The 18181-nt window shown below is 41.0% G+C and overlaps 2 protein-coding genes and 1 pseudogene across 2 annotated transcripts in view; all 3 read left to right on the top strand.

The window, feature by feature from the left end:
• TXNL4B (thioredoxin like 4B) overlaps nucleotides 1–18181 on the top strand; it is a 523365-nt gene that overhangs the window by 425251 nt on the left and 79933 nt on the right. The window lies entirely within an intron of this gene.
• PMFBP1 (polyamine modulated factor 1 binding protein 1) overlaps nucleotides 1–18181 on the top strand; it is a 43580-nt gene that overhangs the window by 1378 nt on the left and 24021 nt on the right. Inside the window, exons 2-4 of the mRNA XM_081806147.1 lie at nucleotides 3655–3810; nucleotides 12545–12787; nucleotides 15792–16013. Coding sequence (XP_081662273.1) covers nucleotides 3655–3810; nucleotides 12545–12787; nucleotides 15792–16013 — 621 coding nt within the window. The remainder of the gene's footprint in view (nucleotides 1–3654; nucleotides 3811–12544; nucleotides 12788–15791; nucleotides 16014–18181) is intronic.
• LOC102740763 (glutathione S-transferase Mu 3 pseudogene) lies at nucleotides 5487–6546 on the top strand (annotated as a pseudogene).

Raw genomic sequence — 18181 nt, 5'->3', positions numbered from 1 at the left:
AAGAAATTGAAACATGCTGAATGGTAGTGGTGGTTTTCCATTGTTTGTTAAAGATTTGTCTTTATCTTCAGATAAAAAAGATAATATCCCAAAGATGATGATCTTTATGGTGGTGTTGGTTGACTCCAAAATTACTCTGGAAACCGCCACACAAGCTTTCTTGTTCAAGTGCCAAATCCTCGATGGACTGCTGCCATCTTAAATCTTTGTAACGCTCTTGACTTCTGAGAGTGCTTGTGAATCACAAGCCTCAGTTTAACATCAGCTTCTTCCAAGAAGAAGCACGAGACTATCTGTCAATGCTTTAAAGTCTAGAGCAAAATTTCTTTCTATCTTTGGAAATGTATGTTCGAGAAGGCATCCTCTTTGAAAAAGACCCATCAGATCAGGCCAGAAAATTTGCTTCAGTAAACCATCTATTTTCCAATAACTATCATGATTGCAACTGCGGTACCAGAACTCACCATTTTGCCTGAAGTTGGTAGCTGCTGCTGATGTCACATGCCTTCAACCAGTGACCAGGTCCCAACCTCACATAAGCAAAACTGGGGTATCTAAGTGCATGGCTTACATAAATGAAAACTCACCTAGCAGCAGAGGCTTGTGATTTCAGCCATCGTTAATGACTTCAGATCTAGGACAGGATCAGATGGTGCCTCAGGGTCAGCATTATGACTCTCAGCTCCTCTCATGCCTCAGTCAGTACTGGTTACAGAGCTTTGATTGATGAAATGTCAGATTAAATCAATTCCTGCCGCATATTGGTACTCAAGAGGCATCTGCCTGGAATTTAGCCTTCATAAAGTAGATAGGATTAGAAATAGTGTACAGTGACCTCTGTACAAGATATTAGCAAGAAATTAGGTTTACTGGAACCTCAGAAACACTTGCCTTTCTGGAGTTCTGAGGTGAGCACATCCTCTTCTTACAACTACCTACGGTAAAAAATATTTTGTTGTGCATGGGAGTCACCTCATTGCTCTCCCAGCATTTTCACCATTTTCACGCCTGTTCTGATGAATAAAAACCCCTGTATGATTTGGACTTTTGGAGTGAATGGTTAGGTTTTGATTTCAAAAGCAAATTTCATTTGACATCCAACAAAACACATTTGTTATTCAATTGGTTTACGGAATCCTCAAAGAAAGAATTATTTATTCCAAGCCTCTTGTTTTCTGAATGAAGAAACTGCCTCAGAGACTCTGAGTCAATGCTAATGTCCAAATTAGATGAGATCATCTACATTAAAGATCCAATTCTGAAGTCCTGTTGGTGCATTAGAATGGGGCCAAGCAGGCTTCTGCTCAGAAGACATCTAAAACTAGAGGGAGAAGGGTTTTTTATTGGCCTGACAGAAAGAGGGCATTTAGCTTTTAAGTTGAAGAGGCTCAAGTTGTATATCATTGCTACTTTGTTAATGAGTCCACAGTGTGCCAGGCTCCCTATGGAACAATCTGGTGACATGGTCCTCACTTTAAGATGCATATATTCAACATTAAGGCAAGAGGATAGAGCATTTGACACTTCCATAGAGCAGGCATTGTATTGTCACCTAATCTGCTTATAGATGCCAAAGAAAAAGTCCTGTGGTGAGAGGGGAGGAGATCCCTAGGTCCCAATCCCCAGAGAGCCTCTACTCCCTATTCCCAGTGTGGCAGCAATGAGAAAAGGAATTTAAAGCACTAGAATCAAATTGCTGCTCCTTGTCGGGTCAAGGATTTTGTTTTCTAGTTAGAAAACAGTGTCCATACACCATTTGTTTTTAGCTGCTCTACACACATTCTCTTAAGAGAGTCCCTGGTAAATTGTAGTAATGGTAATTACGTGCTTGGGGCAGTTGACATCCACTGTTATTTTTCTGAAAGTGAGGAACAAGGGATGGGAGCAAGAGAGGAAGAGAGAGAGTTTTGAGATAATGAAATCCTTTTAATGACAGAGCCATGCCGTTAACCTAATTAAACTGTAAAGTGGTAAAAAAAAAAAAAAAAAAAATCCAGGTACTAAATGGAAATGAAGAAATAAATCAGCTGAGACAGCAGCACTTCTGGGAAACCTTCTGAATTCCGAATACTCTGACATTGCAGTGTCCAATTCTCGTGGTTATCCTCTGGCCCCCCTCGGCCTTGTGCAGAGGTCTCTTAAACTGACCTGTCCAGTAAGGCTTGATTTACGATGTCCATATCAGGTCTCCAGCTCCCCTGGGAATGAGTGTTATGTAGCTCATATATTTAAGAAGCCAGAGCAATCAGTGGGATATGGTGGCAGATCACTGGCTACAGGGTCAGGAGAGCAGAACTCTCCTCATTCTGCTGCTAACCAGCTATAGGACCTTGGGCATTGTCGTTTGGATCACTTTAGCATTTCTGTGCACCCATGTCTTCTGTGTGCTTTTGCACCTGAAACTCTCTTAGAAGAATTGCCCTTGGGCTATTGGGGTTACTTTGCTCATAGAAGCAGAGAGCTGGAAGTCCTTGGGAGCTTATATCCCACAGGGCAGCCCTTAGCTACTGACTGACTGATAATGAGTCTGACAGCCCAGCTTTTGCAACTAATCAAGACAAACTCTGAGGTGTAACTTACACTCCAGAGTTCCCTGTGGGATCAGGCTGAAGCTACTGCCTGCAGGACTTTGTCTGAAATCATGGCCTTCGTTGGTTTCGTGCTCTTTCCTGTCAGGCTTCCTCCACTTCCTTGTTGATTTCTCTCGGGAGTGCTTCTTTAATAGGTGCCAGGAATCCTCACTGAAGAGTCTGCTCTGTATAATCTAACATAAGGCAAGCATCTACCATACAAATAGCAGCCTCAGTTCCAGCATCTAAAACTCAGTGGTGGTAGGACCTGTCCTCTTGAGTGTTATGAAGAATCTGCACAGTGATAGGATTAAACCACTGGACAGGTTCACAATTTCTTTTCATACCATTGCCACCCACAAACACTGGGAGTAGAAGGTGGCATCCTAGTGTGATGGGGCACCCACTTTCTTACCACAGGCTCCACCTCCAACCCCACCCAAGTTGCTATGCTCCACACTATTTTGATCTCGATCATTAATTTCCATTCTGACCTGTAATTAGCTCATCTTTTTCACTTGTAATCAAAGGCAGATTATTTTATGCAATCAGCCCAGGGGTTTTATTTTTATTCTCCTTGGTGTACATCTCCACAGAAAAGCACTAGGTTTACAGGTAAGGGAGGTCTTTTGGTTTAGTAAGTAGAAGAGAAAGTTAAGACACTTCAGAACCCGCATCAGCTCCATCACTGATTCACTATAGTCCTGACAAGTTCATTTGACATTTCACTATGTTCATTTCATCAGTGGCAGAACCATTAATATTTATAGACAGTCTGCTAGGTGCCTGGAATTATTCTAGGCACTGACTTCCTCTTGAAAAACAGGGGAAATGTCTGCGATGTACCCACAGTAGTGGGTGAAGATTAATTAATGTAAATAAGTAATTGTCTGAATAATGCAGAGCACTCAGACACCTCGCAAATGGATACTGTGTAAATGTTATACTGGATGAGTAATAACAGCTAAGAGTTGATGGACAAATTTCCAGCAAATTTAAAGTCTCTGTCAACCAGTTAAGTGAACGAAAGTAAGCATTTTCTTGATAGTTTATAATTGATGCTTTTGTTTTTCTGACTGCCTAGGCGGGGGAGAGAGACAGAGAAGTGAGCAGCCTGAACAACAAGCTCTTGAGCCTGCAAGTTGACATCAAAAATCTGCACGATGTCTGCAAGAGACAGGGGAAGACCTTGCAGGAGAATCAGCTCTGCGTGGAGGAGGCGATGATGAGCGGCAACCACGTAAGGGATTCAGCAGCTGCTACCCACCTCTGCTCCTTCAACTTCCACCTCTGTTCCCTTGGGGAGGAACAGTAATAGAAAATTCTTCCACTAGTCATTCAAGAGCATTTATTAAGCAGGCAATGAGAGAGAATTAAACACACGTACCCTATAACACACACACACACACGAAAACCCGTCATCCCTGCCCTCAGGATTTTTCCATTTAGCTGTCTCCAAGGTCATCTACATTTTAGGCCCTGTCTTTTCCTTATCTGGTCTTTCACACCTGGATTTGCAGCACCTGAGGCCCATTGCCCTGAAAAGACCAAATCATAGTTATATAAGGAGAGTAGCATCTCCTAATGGATTTTAGACAAACTTCTAAGTCAACCATGAAAATAACAACTGTCCCACTTGCTCAGAGGTATCACTGCTCATCAGTGCAGCAGGTGATCTTTGTTGCCCTGTTGGCAGCTCTCTGCCTACAAGCTTTCCTTCTGGATGCAGGAACCCAATCACTGGACAAGCTCAAATGGGGAATGGCTAATGCCCCCAAAAGCAGCCCTCTGCCAATGACTGACAGCGAGGTGGTTATATAACCTCTCATTCTTGCTCCTCAGCCATAGAACCCTGCAGGCATGCCCTTTGCTCTATCCTGGCATTCCTCAACAGGATCCTGCGCCAGATGCCCACCGTGGGAACTAGCTTGATAACACGTCTTTCTGCAGTTCCCTTCCTTTCCTTGTCTCATTTCTCCACCAGCCTACCTGAGTTTCCTGAGATCACTTCCCACATAAACTCGTGCTTGACACTCCGTCACTTATCCAGAGGTGTGCCAGCCAAGACAGTCAGTAGCCCTTGTCCTGTGCATGTATAAACAATGGCATTGATCATCTTCTCCTGGCCTGATCATCTTTTTTGAACTAATACTTACCTGTAGGCTAGGCAGTTCATCAGCTGAGGCAACTTCATTTCAGCCTGAGGTTTTCTGTCTGTGGAAACTCTAGTGCTAGGGTCTTTAAACCATTCTCTAAATGTATCCCCATAAGCAGGGGAGCCAGCTGGGAAATATTTTCCCATAGCTCTCTCAAAACTTGGCGTTTGCAAGAATGCCTTACTTGCAGTCTTCGTTTCCTTTTCGGGACTTGAGGCCTTGGCAAATATGAAGCAGGAACCGGTTGCACAGACCTGTCGCCAGACCCCCAAGTTAGCCTCAGCTTCTGTGTAAGACTCCACTGTCTTCCACATTTGTGATCAAGGATCTGGTCTCTCTTAATTGTGTCTGTTAGAGTTCTTCCAGGACTTACACTTCCCTATAGAAACCACAGATTGGTTTTCTGCAATGCCCTAAAAATGCTACCAACAAAGCAATTCCACCTTATCTTACTGAGTGTTATTGTCATTTCCCCAGGAGGTCACAAACATGGAAGAATCCATTGGTTTTCCTAAATGGATCTCAGGAAGAATATTATCATAATTTACTTCTTTCTAAATATTAACATTTTAGGATATTCTCACCATTGCTGTCCAAGTTTATTTATTCCCCCTGTCAGGGAAAGCCATGTGGCTTATAAAGGTACCTAGCAACTTGGAGGAAGAAAGGGATTAAATCGCATTTTATTATTCTAATTGCCCAGAAGAAGAAGGTCTAACAGCTTGAAATAAGCTTTAAAACAGGCTCTTTTTTTCCTAGCACTTAGTGCAGAATTTAAATTGCAGACTACGCATACAAATACACAGTTAGATGTAGACTTACACTCACCCACTCAGAAAATCCCTGCAAAATCTGCCATCTACAAGGAAATGTAATATGGGAACAGAGGGGAAACCTGAGACTTTCTGAAATTGTTGACTAATATCTAACAAGGATCTGGAGAAATGAGCCAGAGGTCATAGTTCAGAACTACAGTTAGGAGAGAAAATTAAAATACTACATCAGATATTATGTGTAAGTACAGGGATGGCAGGCGAGGGGTGGGTAACCTTGTAAATCAAGAATATGTTATTCTCCGAGTCCTGGAAGGCCCGGAAGCAACATCACCATGTCATTGTCCAAGTCGACCATGGTTCTGGGTTACTGGGATATTCGCAGGCTGGCGCACGCCATCCGCATGCTCCTAGAGTTCACCAATACATCCTATGAGGAGAAAGAGTACACGTGCGGGGAATTTCCCAACTATGATAGAAGCCAATGGCTGGGTGTGAAATTCAAGCTCGACCTGGACTTCCCTAACCTGCCCTACCTCATGGATGATAAGAACAAGATCACCCAGAGCAATGCTATCTTGCAAGCACAATATGTGTGGCGAGACTAAAGAAGAAAAGATTCAAGTGGACATCATGGAGAACCAAATAATGGATTTCCGAATGCAGCTGATATGACTGTGCTATAGCCCTGATCTTGACAAACTGAAGCCTCAGTACTTGGAACAGTTACCTGGACAACTGAAACAGTTCTCCTTATTCCTGGGGAAATTCTCATGGTTTGCAGGAGAAAAGCTCACCTTTGTGGATTTCCTCACCTATGATGTCTTAGATCAGAACCGTGTGTTTGAGCCCAAGTGCCTGGATGAATTTCCAAATCTGAAGGCTTTCATGGGCTGTTTTGAGGCTTTGGAGAAGATCGCTAACTACATGCAGTCTGACTGCTTCCTGAAGATGCCCATCAACAACAAGATGACCCAGTGGGGAAACGAGAATATGCTGAGCAGGAGGTGGACTTGCACTGCTTGTTTTATTCCATCCTGTCCCTAGGGGGCATGTACTATCTCTTCTCCGTTCTTTTCAATAAATAGCATTTAGATTTAAAAAAAAAAAAAAGAAAGAAAGAATATGTTATGTTCCAAAACCCAGGAACAGACATAGGACGAGAGCAAAGCAAATGAGGCACTAGGGTGCAACATTTACAGGGTACTCAGTCCTCATGTGCCCGCTCTGCGCTTGCCCCACCCTGAAACAGAATTCCTCCTTAAAATTTGCACCTCACTTGCCTCACTGTAGTCCTGACCCTGCCCAGGAACCAAAAGAGTGCCTCTACTAAAGTGAAAGGAGAAAAGAACAACAGAGCTATCATAATAAAAGGATGATCAAATTAGAAAAGGAAGGGTCTCTCTGAGCAATTGCCCAGACCCCTTTGGCCCTGATGGTGGCATGGGGAGAATGCCCTGATATTTAGTACAGACCAGATTGTCAAACTCATCTTTGAAGTGGATGAAGGACACTATTCTTAGCATAAAACTATGTAAAGAAGTGTGATTTCTGAAGATAAAAGTAACTAGTCAAGTACGGGTTAATACATCCTTGATGGAAATTATGACACAGAAATATCACTTTGAGTCATTGGGAATGAAACAAAAATTTTAAGTGGAACTGCTAAATGCAATGTGGGATCTGGGATTGGATCCTAGAACAGAAAAAAACAAACAAACATTAATGGAAAAACTGATAAAATACAAATGAAGATGTAGGTTAGGTAATAGTAACCTACCAATGTTAATTTCCTAGTGGGACAAATGTACCACGATTATGTAAAATGTTAATCTTAGGGAAAGATGGGTGAAGAGTATATGGAAACTCTATATACTACTGCAATTTTTCTGTAAATCTAAAATTATTCCAAAATAAAGAGGTTTCTTTTTTTCTTTAAAGGGACTCTCTGATAAGCAGAGGTCACAGACGAGAAAAATGTCCTCGCCATGAAGATGTAACCAAAAGAAATGCATGTCACTTAACACCCAGTTCTACACTCTACCAAAACAAGAAATGTACTTTGTAGAGGATATAAAAAGTAACTGATAGACCTATCTAGTGATAAAAGGCTAAACCAGGGTTACAGGGAAAATATCTCACTTAACACCTCAAAGATAGGGAAAGAAGTTCATGACGATGACTGGGGAAAAATGAGACTTTCAGTTCATAAATGAAAGGGAAAAAGCAGCAGGGATCCAGTTACCAGAGCAATGCCAACCTGAGACAGAAGAGAGTTAGTGCAAACTAGAATAGGGAATAAAATGGTTAAAAAGTATTTTTGAAAAGCCGGCTTTAGGCAAATCAGCAGGACCTGATGACATACTTTGAAGAGTACTTAAGGAATTGTCAGGTGTTATTACATAGCTGCTAGTGATTATTTTTGAGAACTCAAGAGGATAAAGAAAGTCCCTGTAGACTGAAAAAGGGTAAATGAAGTGCTCATCTTTTTAAAAAGGGAAAAAGGACAATCCTGGTAATTATAGACCTGTCAGCTTAACTTCAATATCTGGGAAAATATAGAACTTAACATCAATCAATTAGCATCAACTTGAAAAGCACAAAGTATTGGGTAGAAACCAAAGTGACTTCTCAAAAGGCAAATCATGCCAGGCCAATTAATTTCCTTCTGTGATCAAGTAGCCACATAGGCAAGGAAACAGCAATAGCTATAATCTCTTTGACCATAAGTAGGGCTGAAAAATTGATTAAATATGGGAACAGGTTCCTGCTGGTGGCCAGTGCTCTCCATTTTTTGAGAGAGCTGAGGCCTGGATAGAAATCTATCTGAGAAACATGGTGGACCAGACAACCTCCAGAATCATGTCCAACTGTGGATGGTCACTCTAAGAACTAATCTCACTTCCGGAAGATTACTTCCAACTTTCTCATTTTCTCCAAATCTCAGTTTAAAGGCCAAAGCAGAATCTAATAAAATGTCAGTCTTCACTAGAAAGAAAACTTTAAAAAAGAAAGACAAAGAAGCAAATAGGAAATGTATTGACGCCTTTATCATACTGCTCTCTGGCACATATATGAGAGAAATGTAGGCTTAATCCATAGCATGTCATTTTCTATTTATTTAGAATTAAGAAAAATAATCTTTTGAATACTTAAGGATAAATAAGTAGAAATTTAATAGGTCTCAAATAAGTCTAGGCATTTCTCCAAGACTTTGAAACTTGATTCCTCTAAACCCATAGGTGTCTATAGTGTACAAATGTTTAAAATTCTCATCCAAGGAAACTCAAGTTTCTCTGCATATATGAGCAGTTCTTGGATATTTGTAACCAGACAAATTTGGTCAGGTGCTATGTTTGCCCTGTACTGGAAGATTTGGATGAACTCACATCATCTGATTGGTCTATCATGTTACCTCAAACCAGAATTAAACCCAAAACATTCAACATGACCTCTGGGGAAGAGAAGTTACTAACAGTTCACCAGTATCACTGACAGGTTGCTAAGCTTTATACACACAGGAAAAGACATGTATCTTTTAAGCCAAAGAACGATTATGAACATACCTAAGAATAGATGATGTACCACATACTAGAAGGGGAAGCCCTAAAGAAAGGGTTTGGCTTAAAAAAAAAAAAAAGGCACTTCTTTCATTCTTTTGTATAATGAAGAGAAAACAGGGACATGAAAATAAGGTGAAGCTAAGAAAGAATGAAAAATAAAGAGACCACAGTTAGTTTTCAGCTGAGTCAGTTTAATTGTCAGAGATCAAGTCAACTTCAACAAAGCCAAGAAAAACAGAATTTGGGCACAGTTTGATAAGGATTCTGCTTCACTAAAATAAGTCCTCTGAATTAACCCTACCCCACGATGTTCACTCCTTTGCTTTAGTTCTAACCACATTAGGTATTTATTCTTGACCATGTCTTTTTCCTAGTAGCTTCCCACCGCCCAGCTTACCTATGTAGTCAGAACTCTTGGGCTGTTGAGAACATCCCCCTGTATTTGTATGTGTGCATGAGCACCCACACACATGCCACTCCCAAGTCCCTTCATGGATGGGTTGTGAGAATAGCAACATTCTTATCTTGAAAAGAATGAGAACACTTAACTAGAAACATTTAATATAAATGTTGGCAATTATAGCCGCACAGAGTAAATACAAAATTCAGCATTGTTAGGCTTAAGAAAGAAGTATCATTAACTTCCCTCCAGCCACATACGCCAGATCTTCAGGCCAAGAGTTCAGCTTCTCTTTGCCTAGGATTTCTTGCTGGTGACCATAGTGGTCCGTTTTAAGTCTTCTCATTGAGAATGAGCTGACATAATCAGCTGTTGTCTTTCTGGTTCTGAGCTGGGCTGAGCCTCCCTTATCTTACCTGAGCCACCCCCACTCACTCTCACTAGAGAAGATTTTCCCTCTTTTCAGTCCCAGCTCTCACAGAATTACTCTAATTAAAATTCCATCTTCAATTACTCAGACCAAAACCTTGGAGTCATCCTGCCTTGGATGACCATCATTTCCCACCATCCCACATCTAACACAGCCGCCAATCCCATGAGATCTACTTTTAAAATATATCCATGATCCGGCCATTTCTCTCAACTTCCAACTTGGTCCATGCCCCCATCCCTTCTTGCCTGGATTCTTGCAGCAGCCTCCTTGCTGGTCTCTCTGCTTTCATCTTTGCCCACCTACAGTTGATTTTCAGTAGAACAGCCAGTGTGTCCTTTGTAACAGCTAAAGGACATCATTTCACTTGTCTGTTCAGTAACCTCCAGTGTCCTTTTATCTCACTGAAAGGGAAAGTTAAGGTCTTTAGAATGGCCTACATGGCCCTAAGGGAGCTCACCTCCCTTTCCTTTCTCACCTCATCTGGTACCACTCTCCCCTTTACTCTCTCTGCTCCAGCCAGAACAAAGTGGTTCCTCAGACACCACTGGGCACTTCCCACCTCCAGGCCCTAGCACTTGCTATTATCTCTCCCTGGAGTGTTCCTGCTGTACAGAGTGTCTTCTGTGTCTTCAAACTCCATGAAAATACTTAAATCAATATTACAGCTGCCTCCATGCAAGCATTCCTCATCTCTCTCCCCTGCTTTACTCTCCTCCATAGCGCTTTTTCCTTTTAATACACTACATAATTTACTTATTTAACTTGCTGCCTCCCACCTCCCCATAGATGCAAACTGCATGAAGGCAGGGATTCTGTCTGTTTTATACACTTCTATATCCCCATTACCTACTACAGTGCTTGACACACAGTAGGTGCACCGTGATGTTTGCTAAACAAATTAATTAAAGGAAAATATCACATCCATAAATGGCTACTATGCTAATGCTCATAGCAGCAATATTCATGATAGCCAAAAACTGAAACAATCCAAATGTCCATCAACTGGTGAACAGATAAACAAAATATGATATATTCAAACTATTCAGCAATAAAAAAGAACAAAATACTGATTCTTGCTGTAGCTTGGATGAACCTTAAAACATTATGCTAAGTTAAAGAAGCCAGACACAAAAGATGACGTATTATACAATTTCATTTATATGAAATGTCTGGAAAGGGCAAGCCCATAGAGGCAGAAAGCAGATTAGTGATTGCCTGGAGCTGGGGTAGGAACAAGAGTGACAAATGGGTGAGAGGGAATTTTTTTGAGGCGATGGAAATGTTGTAAAACTGGATTCTAATAATGGTTGCACAACTCCATAAATTTTCTACAAATCGTTGAACTATATACTTACAGTGGTTAAATTTTATGATATACAAAGTATACCTCAATAGAACTGTAAAAAAAAGTTAATTTTTAGAAAGTTTGAAAGTACTCTGTTAATGAGGCCAAGGCCACAAGCTCAAATTTTGGGGAACCAGTGAGATTACCTATTCTCTATTTAATTTCCTACTTTCCTTCGATACCTAACTGTGTATAAACCTTTAGTCTAGGTCCTATAGAAGTGGACATGGCCCCTGCCCTCCAGGGGTTTATAATCTAATTAGAAGATAAGATACACAGAGGTCACTGCAATGCAAAGCAGAATGTGAAATGCCATATTAAAGACATGCCAATAAATATAGTGTTGGTGCAAAGATGGCTTTGCAGGGAAAACAGGAAGAAGAGCAAAAATTGGACAGGATTTTAAAGAATAAGTAAGAGGAAAATAAGCAGAGAAGGGAATTAAGGAATGCCCATGGGCCACCCTCTTCATCCACATGTCATCAGGGATGTTAGGCAAGAAAATATAGAAACTTCAGTGCAAAGACCTCACCTATACTGAAATAAACAACTCAGGGATGTATCCTACCAGCAGCATACCTGATACAAAGTAGGTGCTCAACATGTTTATTGAATGAATGACTGAGAATGTAGGATGGGTCTAGCAGCATTTCAAGTTGATTGTGGATTGGCAGGAAGAGATCTCTCTCTCTCTCTCTCTCTCTCACACACACACACACACACACACACACACACACACACATTCAGCATCTACAAGGTCACATCTTCCTTCAGGAGGAGACAACAGAGTCAATGCCCAGATATGCCTGAATAATCTCTGCCTCCCATTTCCCAGCCCTCCAGAAAGCTGTTTCCCTAAGAGCACACCCAAGAGTTTATCCTTTTATCTAAGTGTAAATCAAGTTTAGTCCAAGAACTCTGACCAGAAATCCATTGTGTTCTAGATCAATTGGGTTATCTTTAATTGTGAAGCCAAAAAAAATCACATTATTGTGTGTATCTTTATATAACTTCCTAGGTCCTTTAGGTGTATGTTTTTTCTTCTGGCCTAAATAATATGAATGGTAGATCTAACTAGTAGGAAAGAACTAGGATTTTTTTGTTCTTTCAAATCCTCCTTACAGGATGAAAATACAAAATGATGTTTCACTGTAGATAGAGTGACATATTTACTAAGTGCCCTGTGGATAAAAGGATGGATAGGTGGATGTCAATGGTTGAACAAATGAAAAAAAATCAAAGAACGAATGCATACTTAGTGACAACCTAAAGGTTTTTTTCCATATATTCTATCTCAATTGTAGAATAAGAAACAAGCATTAGCATTCGAGGAGTCACGGTTGGAGTTTGAGCCCAGTAAACAGTGCCATCTGAGACAACTCCAACAACTCAAGAAAAAATTGCTAGCCCTTCAGCAAGAACTGGAGTTTCGCACTGAGGAGTTGCAGACTTCTTACTGTTCCCTCCTGCAGTATCAGTCTGTCCTAGAGAAGCAGACTTCTGACCTGGTTCTTCTCCACCATCACTGCAAACTGAAAGAAGATGAGGTATTGATACACTAACTATGGAAATGTCTCATATGCCCATGTACCTACAGAAATCAGGCCACACCTACTAGAAAGCAGACACTGGCCTTACAGAGGAGAGCTTCTCAACATCTTGAGCAGGTTTTATCAACTTTCCCTCTTTAATTCTTAATCTTTTTGAAGCTGAACAGAGGGAACTAAAGAGAATGGCATAATTGGGTGAGAGCTCCAGTATCAATATATGTGGGACATGTGATGTTTGTGTCTGTATGTGTGTGGTATGCATATAGGTCCATCATCTCCATCCTATTATCATTGCAATTTAAATGCAAAAGACTCTAGGTCTCTGAGGGTTATAAAAAAAAGGTATAAAGTCCATTAAATGAAGCATTTTTAGAAAAATCAGATTTTGATAATATAAAAATTCCTAGCACTTGGATAGCTGATAAGATAACCAGACATTGAGTCTCAGTCGATCTTTGAGAGTACGAGATCAGTCATTTTTTTTCAGATGCTCATAGCAGCAATATTCATGATATTTTAGATCATATAGACTTAGGTATATTTTGGACATTCATTGCCATCCGTGTCCCAAGATAGTGCTATTTTTAAACCAAAAAGAGCATCCTTGTGGAATCCCGAGTAAATTCCAAAGACCAAACTATAGAATTTTAAACCAGTTGAGCAGTGGTAGTGCTAGCAGCAGTGAAACTGTGGGTTCTAAGTAATGAGACAGACAGCCTCCCCTGGCATTTTCTCCCTTGGCCTTTAGAGATAAAATTCCAAGGACTGTCTAGGATGGTGCTGTTCCTTAAGGACGAATTCCAGGAGCTTTATGAGGACTTAGAGGACTGTAGAATTTTTTTAAAGGGATATTATGAAAATTTGCTGAACAGGATTGGGAGGGAAAGAAACCGAGAAAGGCTATCCTACAAAGTATAATTGAGGACTAAGCCTGTGAACACAAACCATAGTTTAATAAAACTAAAGCAGGGCTGTGTTAAAACCGGCCAGTTCCTAAACAAGAGTCCAGCCTGGATAGAGCAACCCTGAATTAGTTGGGATTGTGTTGGCTGCATGTAACAGAAAACCCCAAGGTCATAGTGACTTTGGATAGTTTATTTCTCTGACATAGAGGAAGGCTGGAGATAGGTGGTCTAGGACTGTTAAGGGAACTGCATGTGTCATCAGGTACCTAGGGTCCTATCTTTTGGGTCCACCATCATCAGCTCAAAACTTCCATTTTCTAGATTCCCAAGGTGGCTGCTAGAGCTCCAACCATCACATCCTTGTTCCAAACAATCAGGTTGGGGGCAGGGAAGGAGGTGAGGGAAAAATGACACACTCTGCTCTTTTAAGGACACTTTCTAGAAGCCCCACACAACACTTTCATTTGTGTATCATTGGCCAGAGTTAGTCACGTGGCTACAGCTAGTTCCTAGGAAGCCAAGGAAATGTATTTCAGTGACATGCACTGCTGTCCCAAATAAAGTAAAGGCTCAACTACTAAGGAGAAGGGGGAGAATTGCAGTGGGTTCTGGTAACTAACAGTCACTGAAAATGATCTCAAGCTGGGAAAACATTGGAAAAAATTACTCTAGGCATTCCGCCAAGTTTCCCCAATACTTTGTTGCACAGTAGCATCAAACTTCTGTGTAAGGTTAGGTTTCCCAACAGCAGAGCCTAAGACAAGGAGATGAATGTAAAGTAGTAATTCAAGAGGTGATCCCAGAGGGAGAGTGGAGAAGTGAGTCAAAAAAAAGACAGGAGGCCTATAAAGAAAATCAGTATTAAAATCACTGCCATGGGCCCCTGGGATTCAATCCCTCTGGACAACTGGGGGAGGTAGTGTAGAACATGCCTCAGAGTGATCCCAGCTCACCCCCCAGGCATTGGCTGAAGGCTGCACCTGAGGGTGTTAACTCCCCCATACTTGTAACCTGCCTTGTCTTTCCTCTGCTGGAGCGGGCTCCTGAGGCCAGAGCATCCCTCAGGCAAAGAGTTGAAGATGCTTGTGGTTGGAATGGGTTTAGCCTTCAAAGGAATGGTGAGTGCCTCTGGAATGTGAGCGAGTCACTGATAGCTTCTGTTATAAACATTTGAATATAAAATATCCCTTCCCTCTTCCCCTTATCTGATCAACATCTCAAACTAAATGACCTTTTCCTAGGAGGAACTTCAAATGGCAGGCAGCAAGCATAATTAGCTTAGACCGACAGAACGAGTTCTATCCAAATTCTACACTGAACTATTTGAACCAAAATGAAACCATCCTTGATGACCCTCCTGCTCTTAACTCCTTCAAATACATGTAACTCTAGCCATACAGTTGAGCATACTCAGCTATATACAGTTATTGGCTAGTTATAAATCATATCTTCCCCAAATTGTAATAGTTTGTAAACTCTTTAAGGGAGCAGCCTATGTCTTACAAGTATATATCCCCTTAGCACCCAAGACATTGTTTATGAGCACTCAATAATTATCTGTCAGTTGATCGACTAATTAATCGATTAGGAAAAGAAGCAATCTAAGTAAGAACTGTCTAAGTCCCAGAGGAACTTGAGGCTGTCCCCCCTCAATCTCTCAGGAACTTTGCTGTGTGCAGGAGGGGCTCCACATTTTCTAAATTAGATCTCTAGAGAATACCTAGAAAGGAAAGAATACTGGCATTTCAAGCCCTTAAAAAAAAAAAAAAATGGAGCTATACAGACTCATTCCCATTAATCAACTAACGAGTCCTTACTGACTTTTTACTACATGCCAGACAGAATGGAAAATAGATAATGGTCCCTGCCTTTAAGAAGCTTACCACCCAAATATGACAATCTTTTTGCTTTAATTCCTAATCATTAACATTCTGATATTATATATCATAGCTTTTAAATCTGTGCTGGGCTTATTATGTACATCTGGGTTTCTAGTGAAGATGGAAGACTCCTCTGCATGGGGTCCTTATAGCCATACCCTTTCCTCATACAGATGCTTCCATGAGTTCAGTGTGGTTTCATTCCTACACCAACAGGTGATTCTCTATGAGGAGGAAATGGGAAATCATAATGAGAACACAGGGGAGAAGCTCCATTTGGCACAAGAGCAACTTGCTTTGGCCGGGGACAAGATTGTCTCCCTAGAAAGGAGCTTAAGCCTCTACAGGGATAAATACCAGACTTCCCTAAGCAACATTGAGTTACTGGAGTGCCAAGTGAAGATGTTGGAGGGGGAGCTCAGCGGGATCGTCAGTCAGGTAGGACTCACACCTGGCCACTCAGCCCAGGAGCTCCAGCAAGTGGGCATGCTCCCAGGTGGTCCCCGGGTAACAGTCCCTGCTTTCTCTGAGGGAAACCCAAACCTTCAACCAGATGTCATTCCTTCCCTTGAATTTTGTAGCCTTCAGCTTTCAATTTTCAGCCTTCACATCTCCTTTAAGATTTCTACTTAGGAATTTTGAGGCTCCTCAATTAATATAAAGTGCCAGCACTTCAAATAAGGCAAAAATCAAAATACCAAATGAGCTCTCAAATCTTCCATGTTCTCATGGGTGTCTGGCTGGCGGGCTCTTCTCGGTCGCAGGGCTCATGCAAACCATGATTTCAGGATCTAACAGGAGGTGAAACCCATGAAAGATAACAAAGCAGAGCCAAAATGCCTAAATCTTTCTTTTTCTTTTAATTGCTTTTTTTAATTACACAAGTAATACAACAATGTAGCTCCCTAGACAGAATCACAGAGATTAAATGTGAAAGTCTGCTTTCAGCCTCCTCTACCCTACTCTCCTTCCCTTAGGTAATTACTCGAATAATCTGTTGGGAATCTTCCTCAGTCTTCTGTTATACAGTTACATATATAAATGGTTAGGGTTTTCTTTTTACATAAATGGGTCATTTTATAAATGTGGTTCTACACCTTGCTTTTTAAATGTATATCTTGACAATTTCTTTTAGTAACTACCTTGTATTCTATGGTATGACTATACCATCTACTGATCTATTTTGTCTATTACAAACAAGCTGTAATGGACATCCTTATTCCTATGGGATAATTTCCTGAAGTGGGATTGCTGGGTCAAGGAATATGCTTATTTTTAATGTTAAAGGATACTTCTAAATTGAATGCCAGAAAGATTCTACCAGTTTACACTTCTACCAACAATAATTAAGGGAACTTACTTCCCCAAACTCACATGGTATGTTTTCAGTCTTTTTAAGTTGTGCTAAACTGATGCAGGGGGGAAAAAAAACAAGTTTTCTCATTACAGTTTTCATTTCCTTTATTTCAAACAGTTGTGAGTTGGGTTCCCCCAGGAAGCAGACTCTGAGACAGATTGGCATGCAGTACATTATTTTAGAGAGAGCCCTTGGTATCAACACCTGTAAAAGGAAGGAGAAGGAAGCAGGTTTGAGCAGAGGGAGAAGTTGAGCTGTGATGCAGCCCCAACAAAGGCCTCAGCCAAACTTGTGGGAGCTCTGGGGCTGGATGGACATACAAAGGGGTCCCAAATTAGGGAGAAGCGAGCTGGCCTTTTACCTCCATGTTGATCAGTTATGGATGTGAGCTGCCGCTAGGGAGAGGCATGACTTGGAGCCAAGCAGTTTTCTTCAGCCCAGGCAATCCCCAGAAAAGGCTGACAGCTGAGGGCTGTCTCAGCGCAGCACTCCCAGCAGCTGGGGGAGTAAGTCCCTCATTGCTGAAGGGGGCACATCACAGTGCCCACCACGCTAACAAAGTATTGAGCACTGTTCATGAGTGTATCAGTCATGTGGATTTCTTTTTGATGAATTTCTTGTTTAAATCTTTAACCTGTTTTTTATTGGGTATTTAGTCTTTTTATTACAGGTAATAATGTTTTACTACACATGTTACAGATATCTTCTCCCACTTTGTAACTTTTCATTTTACTTTATTAATGATATTTGTTACCATACATAAATTTTTTTACTTTTTATGGAGTTGAATCTTGCAGTCCTCCTTTATAGATTCTAGGTTTTCTTTCTCTTTTTTTTTAAGATTTATTTATGTATTAGAGAGAGAGAGAGCAGGAGAGGGGCAACGGGAGAGGGAGAGAATTCCAGACAGACTCCCCACCGAGCACGGAGCCCAATGGCTTGATCTCACGACCCCAAGATCATGACCCAAGCCAAAATCAAGAGTCAGATACCCAACCGACTGAGGCACCCGGGCACCCTTAGGTTTTATTTCTTGCTTAGGAAGACCTTTTCTACCCCCAATATTATAAAAGTTTACCTCATTTTTTTAGCACTTTTATATTTTTGTATTTCAGTTTTTATCTTTAGTCAGTCTGGAATTGATATGGATGGATAGATTAGATAGATAGATGATAGATAGATAGATAGATAGATATGTAACCTACATATATATGTAGATATATAGCTATAGATACACATAATTACAAAA

Source organism: Leptonychotes weddellii, chromosome 16, assembly GCF_054177405.1.
Source record: "Leptonychotes weddellii isolate Sample4059 chromosome 16, ASM5417740v2, whole genome shotgun sequence".
NCBI classification, from domain to species: Eukaryota; Metazoa; Chordata; class Mammalia; order Carnivora; family Phocidae; genus Leptonychotes; species Leptonychotes weddellii.
The sequence above is the reverse complement of the archived record's forward strand: the minus strand, read 5'-3'. Positions and strand labels throughout refer to the sequence as shown.